The 9569-nt window shown below is 42.7% G+C and overlaps 1 protein-coding gene across 1 annotated transcript; it reads left to right on the top strand.

The window, feature by feature from the left end:
* Positions 1 to 536: 536 nt before the first annotated feature.
* ACTA2 (actin alpha 2, smooth muscle) lies at positions 537 to 9514 on the top strand. The gene is made up of 9 exons (XM_065746849.1): positions 537 to 617; positions 2876 to 3047; positions 4659 to 4787; positions 5231 to 5341; positions 5594 to 5678; positions 5761 to 5922; positions 6155 to 6346; positions 7274 to 7455; positions 8096 to 9514. The coding sequence occupies exons 2-9, from the start codon at positions 2919 to 2921 to the stop codon at positions 8237 to 8239; spliced, it is 1134 nt and encodes a 377-aa protein (XP_065602921.1). The 5' UTR covers positions 537 to 617; positions 2876 to 2918; the 3' UTR covers positions 8240 to 9514.
* Positions 9515 to 9569: the final 55 nt, after the last annotated feature.

The raw sequence follows: 9569 nt of genomic DNA, 5'->3' as shown, positions 1-9569 counted from the left end.
ACAATCTTCAAAGGCACTTAACCATGAGCTCTACGTAACAGCAGGTATTTCTTTCAGTATCCCTAAGTGTGAACCTTTTAAAGTGAATTTGTGGCAAAATTCAGCTGCTGTTTAACTTGCTGGAAGTATTCTCATTGCTTCGGTCCAAATCTTTTACAAAAGCAAAGTGTCTCCTTAAAAACACCTTCCCTATTACAAATGACTGCTCTTTCAGTTTTCACTCTGACTCTTGGATGTTCCTGTGGAGAGGCCTGGACCTCTCTCTCTTGTTCTTCCTGCCAGGGGGTGTCTGTCATGGGCACACTTTTCTCGCTGCATTTTAGCACTTCTCCTGAAGTTCTGCAGTGTTTATCTTACACAGCTGAAAGTCTCCTCCTGTTTCATGCATTGGAATGCAGTGGAAGGGACTCAGGGCCTGTGGCCACCCAGATTAGAGGTTTTTGTAATAAGGTCCCTATATGGTTTTGTTAGAGACTTCGGCTCTGTCTCTCTCATCTCTGCTCCTTGTTTGGGAGGCTGGTGGGAGGAGAAGAGCTGAAGGGGCTATATAACCTCAGTGCTTTCGGATACACAGTGCACCATCCCAGAGCTGCGATCCCCAGCCAAGCACAGTCAGGGTAAGTGGCACTGAACCAATAGTGTGATTTATGGTTTTCTGGATGACTTTAATTAGGCAATGTCAAATGGAAGCTATTCAGGAGGATGTACAGCTGTGCTGTAGTTTGCTTAGGCATTACTTACTAGAACTGAATTGGTAAAATGCTTTTAATGTCTGCGCTGAGTTGTGTTTATTTAATAGCACTTCTGAAAGGGAAATAGATCTGATGATTTTGCTGATTCCACCAGTACTCCAACGGTAATATGAAGGCACAAACCGTGCAGTGGCACAGCTGGAGTTTAAGTGAACCAGTGTGTGCCTAGGGAGTTAATTTTGGACAGAATGGAGTTCCTGAATGGGTGAATTTGCTCACTGTGTGGTGGTTCCTGAGCAGCTTTGCTTCAGTGCTCCTAACTCAGCTTACACTGACATGAGTGTTTTGGAGAGTGTGACTGTAAGAAGAGCTGGGAGATGCAAAACAGTGGTATTTAATCTGATGAGATGAGGATGCACTTGTATTTGTTGCTGTCTCAATGTATATGAAACTACTGTTCTGCAAAATGCCAAACATTTTATTAAAGATCATGTTAGACACAGTGTTCCTTGCGAGGCTGGAATAGCTCTCCTAATAGGATGCTGTGGAGGTTGGTGAAGAGGTTGGTTGTCTTTTGATGTAAGACAGATAGAAATAAGAGGCTAAAAACTATTAATTGCTGGGGAGGATATTTTCCTTTATTCCACAGTGCTGAGTGACATTTGCTGCTGGAGGATGTTACTGCTGCGTGCCGTGGCAGTCCTGAGCTGTAACTCACTGCTTGGAAGTAGAGTGTCCTGCCTGAATGATTCAGCTCTGATTTTTTAGCTTTTTGTGCTTTATTACTAAATATGGTTTTCATTAGAGTCCACCAAGCTCAGAAATGTAGCCTTTCCTGCTCCCTCCTCCCCCGTCCCCCAAGTGATTTTTGGCATTGCATTCGCTGCACTGGTTTGAGCAACCCCCCTGACCTCGAACTCTGTTCCAAAAACAGACGGTTGGAAAGCATATTTCCTAATTAGGAAATGGTTTGTCTAAACCACTCTGTTCATTCATGTTAGATAACAGTTGTACTCCATTGACTAAATGCTTAAATATAAACAGCCTCTTTTCCCAAGAGTTTAATAAATGCAAAAATGGCAACCTACTTTCCTTTCCTGGTTATAATGATGAAATATCTGGAGTACATCAAGGTGGGATTTCCCTCTCCGTGCCTTCTCCTGGGAGCTACTATGCCTGTGCAGAACTGCAGTGTGCAGAAGCAGTGCTGCAGCCGTGTCTCTTGGCTATGAAGAGCCTGCAGTGAAGGGTTTGGTAGAGGAGTAGAGGCCATCCCTGCTTGTCCATCTGCGGTGGAGGCTGAACGTTGCCACGTGCTCCCTTGCTCATCAGCCATGGCTCTCACTGACCCCACTGCCACTTTGTCCTGCTCTTCCAGCATCCCCATGGCAGAAGGTTTGAGTGGCCATGCGAGGAGCCAGCTGGGCTGCTGGGTGACAGCTGTCTCCGTTAGCTGTTAACACATTGCAATTTGTTGAATTCTGCATGGGAGCCCGGGCTCCCAGCTGGTCAAATGATTCTCTAACAAACTATCAATTGTGGGCAAATAGTTCTTCTCCAGTGCTGGTATTCAGGACTTGTTTCCATAATTGACTTTAATACAAACCCTTCAAAGCATTTTTATTACCCTTGTTATCTTCCTGTTGCCTGAGGAGAAAAGCAATTTCTGTTCTAGTGAAGCAGAGAGCCAGCATAAATTACTCTGTCTCTCCATGAATGCAGCCTATTAGCTGGTTTGAAATGATGATGGAGCACATACTATGGACAGTCTGTAAAATACTTGCTGTCCTTGATTGCATTTTAAAGTCAGGATACTGTCGTTCTACGTGCATCAGTCTTGTCAGGATGACAGAGGCAGGGGACATGATGCTGAATCTGATGCAAAGGGACCTTTGTTTTTGCAGCTGTCTGTCCAGCAGTCTTCTTTGTCTCCCACCTACTCCACAGTGGTAGATTTCCGTGACCAAATTTAGATAAACATTTGCAGTCTCAAAGCTATAATGATCCGTCTGTCCATGCAGCAGGACTGGAATACTCCTTGGAATACCTTGAATTATGTCTGGTGCACACAGCCCTGTTGTGTAACAGTTCCTTTTGTACCACTTTCTCTGTTTTACATGGTGGTTCTGGTATCTCACTTTGTTGTTTTTTTTTTAATTATTCTTTTCCTGCTGATTTCACAGGGCTGTTTTCTGCTTGGAGGGCCTGAGGACATTGACTTAGAAGATGTGTGAGGAGGAGGACAGCACTGCCCTTGTTTGTGACAATGGGTCAGGGCTCTGTAAAGCCGGCTTCGCCGGGGATGATGCTCCGAGAGCAGTTTTCCCTTCCATCGTGGGTCGTCCCAGGCACCAGGTGATGATCTGCTTTAGTTATTCCATACTGGGCTTGGAGAAGTGCCCCATCCCCAACTTGCCATCCCAGAGCTATCTTCTGTATCTGAAGCTAACCTGGCCCTGGATGGTCTGTGTAACATGGTATTTCCAGGCAAAACATGTCCAGCAGTGTGCTCACCTGAGTCAGAGCACACCTGTAGCCTTGTGAGAGGAATCCTTCTCAATATTTTCACTTCCTTCTATGCTTTCTTCTCCCTGTTCTTTACATCTCCCAGAGAACTTTCTGAGTACAGGTGGTTTAAAAGCAAACAATCCCAGAGAAGTATCTGGAATTTTTGACTGCCCTAAAACTGATGATGGATGATGTGCAGAGAACCAAGGGAGGAAGGAGAAGTTGGCAGTTCGCTTCCTATCAATCTGACTTCTTTCAATTGTATCACAGACAGAAACCTCTTTAGTGTTTCTAATGTTGATTTTTTTTAGCTTCAAATTTTACATATGACTATATGATGCATTCCCATCATTTTTAATACTTTGCTAAGTGCATTTATTAGCTGAGTTGTTAAATACAAGATTGCTGAGCAACCTTCTATTCAGCAGTAGCAAGAACTAGAGCAGCTTAGCTAGGCCACAGCAAACTAAGTGGCTGCTGGGTTTTAAATCCACCTAGGTTCTTTTGAAATGGGAAGAGGTAGACTGACTGTAAGATGTGTCACTTTTTGTGCCCAGCTAATATGTTTTCAAGCCACTGAAGGCAAGTGGAATATGTGCCTTTCAGTATAGCCTCTAGGAGGTCTAACTGAAGCCTCTGAACATTACCATCATTAAAAAAGAAAAAAAAATAATTAAAGTGTCATCTTCTGTAGACAGGATTAATTATATTAATTGCTCAAAAATAAACCATACAGTCACAATGGAACAATATACTGCAGATTTCTAGAATCTCTTTTTTCCTGATCACATATTGCAGATGACTTTAGACCTTTGAAGGAAGGGTCATCCCATCATAAACAGAAAATCCAGGTTGTTTCCAAGACAGAACTTGTTAGAGAAGCCAAGGTTTGGAGCATAAAATGACTTAAATTCTGATAAGAGTGTTAGGCAGTCAAAGCATCGTACAGTATGCTGCTTTTTTTAACACTATTTCTAACTTAAAACAAGGAGACTACTGTACGTGCAGAGCAGTTTCTAACTAATGGTCCACTGGAAAATCTGAATTATGTACTGCTGCATCCTGGCCCTTAGATGGCACAATGTCCTTTTCTGCTTTCATATGCTTCAGCAGACAGATCATCCCTAAGTAACAAAAAACATTAAAACAAGTCTATTATTGTACTTCATCTTGATGAATTTAACATTGTACTTCGTGTGTGTGTGTAGAGTTCAGCATCATACAAAAAATTGTACTTGTGTGCTGTTTACTTTAACTGTAATGAAAAAATGAACTCGAGAGATTTAAATTGGCTAAACATTTCATTCTGGGAATTACAGAACAATTAGTTCTCCAATCATAAGTAGTTATAAAGTATTTTTTAATTAGTATCTCTGGCAACAGAATTTGTCTCAGGTAATGTATCTACTTCGTGACACCTCTCCTTGAGAGACTAACCCTAATTGTGTTGTTTTATAGGGTGTGATGGTTGGTATGGGTCAAAAAGACAGCTACGTAGGTGATGAGGCTCAAAGCAAGAGAGGAATCTTGACCTTGAAATACCCCATAGAACACGGCATCATTACCAACTGGGATGACATGGAGAAGGTACATCAGTATTGAAATAACGTGCATCGTTGATAGACAATCGCTTGAACCAAATCTTTACACATTGCTCAGTAAATTTGAGATGAAAGTGTCGTGCTGTTGGGTGTGGTTTAATGTGAAGCTTGTTAGCAGCAAGCTGGAATTAAGCCTGTGCAGCTCTCTCTCCTACTGGAAGATCATATTTATTTTCATTAATTTGTGTGCCCTTTGAAGAACTCACTTATCATTAGCAGTGATATATCTAACCTGAGGTTGGAGTGCTTCCTTTTCCAATTACCTTGGTGTTTTCTATGAATGTAGTAAGAACAGTTGTGTGTGCAACATTACCCACTGGTCTCTAAAGTGCTATAAGCAGAGTGCTGGAGCATTAAACCTGTCTGAAAGTCATTCTGAGCTGCTAGTTGATGGTATTTTTCTCCTTTGTCTTCTGCCATTGTCCTCAGATCTGGCATCACTCCTTCTATAATGAGCTCCGTGTTGCACCTGAGGAGCACCCAACTCTGCTGACTGAAGCACCATTGAATCCCAAAGCCAATCGAGAGAAAATGACCCAGGTAATCTCACCCTGCAGCTATGGAAAAATTCCAAGTCTGTGAATTCAGCAGGATGTGAACATCATCATTTCAGTTAGTCATGACAACTCGACTGTTCTGTAGTGTGTATCCCTCTGTAAGGGAAGATAGAAAGAGCATAGTGTGTGTGTGTGTCTGTATTAATACATAGTGGATGTAGATCAGATACAGAGGGGTCTTAAAGGGCGAATGTTTGATTTAAATTTATTTCCTTCCTTGTTAATTGCATTTCAGATTATGTTTGAGACTTTCAACGTGCCAGCCATGTACGTAGCTATTCAGGCTGTTCTGTCGCTGTACGCGTCAGGGCGTACCACAGGTAGGGCTCTGGGGGTGGCACTGGTGCTCAGAACAGTTGTGTGTGAGCACGTGAGCATGAATGGTGTGTTCTCTTCTCGAAGGGATTGTGCTCGACTCTGGGGACGGTGTCACCCACAACGTGCCCATTTATGAAGGTTATGCTTTGCCGCACGCCATCATGCGCCTGGACCTGGCTGGCCGTGACCTGACAGACTACCTCATGAAGATCCTGACGGAACGTGGCTACTCCTTTGTGACCACTGGTAAGGATGTGCTGTTGGACGCTGAGGGGCGTTGCTTAACGTGCAGTCTTCCTAGCGGCCTTAGAAGGAGTAGCAGTGGTTCTGCAGTTGTTTGTTAACAGCAAGGAGTCCAACAGGGAACAAGTACTTTCTCTGCGAGACTGGCAGAGGGGATCTGTGTAAAAAATGGAGAGGATATTGGAGAATGAAAGCGTGGCTGAGGGCCGCTCTAAAAACTGAATCTTTTCAACAGCGGAGCGTGAAATCGTCCGTGACATTAAGGAGAAACTGTGTTATGTGGCTCTGGACTTTGAAAACGAGATGGCCACCGCCGCCTCTTCCTCCTCTCTGGAAAAAAGCTATGAGCTTCCTGATGGCCAGGTCATCACCATTGGAAACGAACGCTTCCGCTGCCCAGAGACTCTCTTCCAGCCATCTTTCATTGGTAGGTTGGATGACTGTTACGCTTTGGTAAGCTGCTCATAAATACTGAGTCTCCATTTTCTTCTGATCTTATCCCACTGCTAGCTCACTTAGACATATACTCAGGGATGTCCCAGTGCCCATTATAAAATAATCTTTCAGAACAGCACTATTAATGCACTGGGAGGAGCTTTACGTCAAACAGTAAAGCAAAATGCTTTTCCAAAATAAACCCTGAGTGTTTATTTCTGGCTTTGAGCCCACGCCATTTTGTATGTTATGTATTGCTCACTATGAAAATGTTTGGCTGTGGAAACGCTTTCCTAAATAGTGTGAGGGTATAGTCTGAACGTGCTTGCAGGAAGGGTTGAAAAACAAACAAAAAGCACTACTTTACTCTACTGAAAGTCTGTGCCGAAATCTGAATTCAGAGTGCATCACATTTGCAGAGCAAATCAACAGTGATGGAGGCAAGCTTGCAGCAAGGCCACATAAAAATACAGTTTGATAGAATATCAGCTCAGAAATAGATTAAGTAGCTGCATACTTAGAGGGACTGGGACATATTTTGACTATTTTGTCTCTGAGCTGCCTCAGTTAAAGAAGGGGAAAAAAAGAAGTAAGAAAAAGAAAACAAATGATTCCAGGACCATATAAGGAACTCTTAGGACATATGAGGTTCTCTGTAAAAGCCTACTGGAGACCATACTACTCCATACCCCTTTTCTTTTTAATGAGGAATTGAGTGTGTACATGGGAATGGGGAAGGAGGACTGTACCCAAAGGAACTCCTAAGTAAATAAACAGCTGCAGAATGACTTTCCATATTTCTGCAGCCTTGAAGACTGTTGTCTTCCAAAGACAAACTGCAGCTCATGTTGTTTGTTCTGTGTTAACAATTGTGTCTGTATGGATTAGCTTCCTCAGTGTTCTGCTGTCATTTCCGTAGGCATGGAGTCGGCTGGCATTCATGAAACCACTTACAACAGCATCATGAAGTGCGACATAGACATCAGAAAGGATCTTTATGCCAACAATGTGCTTTCAGGAGGCACTACAATGTACCCCGGCATTGCAGACAGGATGCAAAAGGAAATAACTGCTCTAGCTCCCAGCACCATGAAGATCAAGGTACAGTGCAATTGTCTGTAAACTGTTTGAAGGAAGATGTAAAAAATCCTCAAAAAAGTAAGGAATCATAGCAATTCTTTTCAAGGTGATTTGTACATATTGTTAGTCAAGTCTGTATGTTCTAGTTAATCATCCTCTGGTAACTAGATGTGTCACTCTGGCTGCCAGAAGAAGAGAGGAGCCTTCTCTCCTCTCACTTCATTTCTCATGCCATATTCTGCAAACTGCCCTAACGAGGCCAAAGAACAGCATGAAATCAGCAACACAAATTTCTGTAGATCTTCAGCTTCTTCAGCAATTTTTGGCTAATAGAATTGAGGGTCCACTTCTATCCTTGGCTTACAAGTTCAAAAAAGAAAGAGATTCTAACAAATTATTCTCCCTTCTGCCTCTTCAGCTCTCCCTTTCTGTCAGCGGTACCAATAGGAACATTCAGCCAGAGGAATTGAGGTTGTAGGCTCAGGCTCAGACAACAGCTTTGGAACTTCATGGCTTGCCACATTGGCTGACTGTAGGGCAAGGGCAGACACTAGTGCAAACGCCCAGTGCTCTCACTGAGATGAAGTATCAGTGCTGTGGTAGCTCTGTATAGCACAGTCACAGCATAACACTGCGTTTAACGCTTTTATTTCTCCAACAGATCATCGCCCCTCCTGAACGTAAGTACTCTGTCTGGATTGGGGGCTCCATTCTCGCCTCCCTTTCTACTTTCCAGCAGATGTGGATCAGCAAACAGGAGTACGACGAAGCCGGCCCGTCCATTGTTCACCGCAAATGCTTTTAAATCGCTTTATCTTTATATGTCTCTTCAGCACGTTACTGTGAGTGTATTCAGGAAGATACATTCTTATCATTTCATTCCATAAACGGCTGGTCAGTTGGATACGATGTATTTTTTTGGAATAAATTTTAAATATGCAAATGAAACCGCTGCTCCTATTTCAGAGACGCAGTAGTGGAGTTGCCATCAGCGCTGGTGTGCAGCTCCATCTCGTGGCGTACATTTGTTACTACGCTGTGGGCTCAGAAGCGCTCCCTGGCGCCCAATGGTATCAGCGCCATAAAACGCTCCACTCCTGGGCTGCACAGGGCCAGCGTTCAGCCTCGGTGTGCGTTTCAGCCTGCAAGCAGAGCTAGGCACGGTATTTACAACGTTCTGGGCAGCACCAGCGGGGCACAGCGTCTGATTGATACCAGGAGGAGCACGTGCACTCTGCTTTGCATCTGCTCTATCCAGAAATATTACCTGTCCACGTGGCTCCTCAGGTCACAGCTATCGTGCTGGAAGAGGCACTTCTTACACTCTATGGCCCAGACTGTACAATGCTTGCTATATCAGTTCCATGGTTGTTTTATTTCATTTTATTTGTAACAGAAATGAAACCTCTTCTTCTGAGAGCATATCTAAGTTCTGATATTAGCTTAAATAGGTGACTGGTGAAAGTCTAAAGGGTGACTTTTCTGCCTTAATACAATTGCTCTTCAGAAGTGTTTTTTTTTAATTATTATTTTTTCTGGAAGAGAGAATGTAATGTAATCAGAGCAGATAAAATGTTTTTAAACAATATTCTTTTTCTGTGGCATTTCTGATTCCACTTACTGTCTTAAATACATTGAAACTGATTTTAAGAGAAGTATATGCATATAAACGTTGAAGCCAGTACTGCTGTCTTATAAGTATATATATATATAAATATGTTTATGACCAAAGAATTAATTGAGACAGACCTGAAAAAGGTCAGTTCTAAGGACCTTGCTGCAATCTGTATTCGTTAGAGTTCAGGATAAAGGATGCTATTTATTTTTGTTACTTATTTTCCTGCCTTAAACTCAACTGTTTACTTACCTCACCCACCTGTCACTCCTTACCTTTCAACCTGGAAGCTTTTTGCAACAGCACCTGTTATTTACCACAGCTGTGTAACTGCAGGGTTTCAGATCTTGTCCATCTTCAGACTTAGCACATACTCCAACCTCCTTCGTACTAACCTTATTATTTAAAGTCTAGGTCATCTAGGTTCTTGAAACAGATACTAAATAAACTCTTGTTAAGAGCAAATACCTTTGTATGTTTTTTCCTTCTAACTCCAGATAGATTGTTTTACCTAACTCTA

This window comes from Cyrtonyx montezumae, unplaced genomic scaffold (assembly GCF_038088225.1).
Source record: "Cyrtonyx montezumae isolate F1298 unplaced genomic scaffold, pur_monq_1.0 scaffold_4, whole genome shotgun sequence".
Taxonomy (NCBI): Eukaryota; Metazoa; Chordata; class Aves; order Galliformes; family Odontophoridae; genus Cyrtonyx; species Cyrtonyx montezumae.
This window is presented reverse-complemented; position numbering and strand designations above follow the sequence as displayed.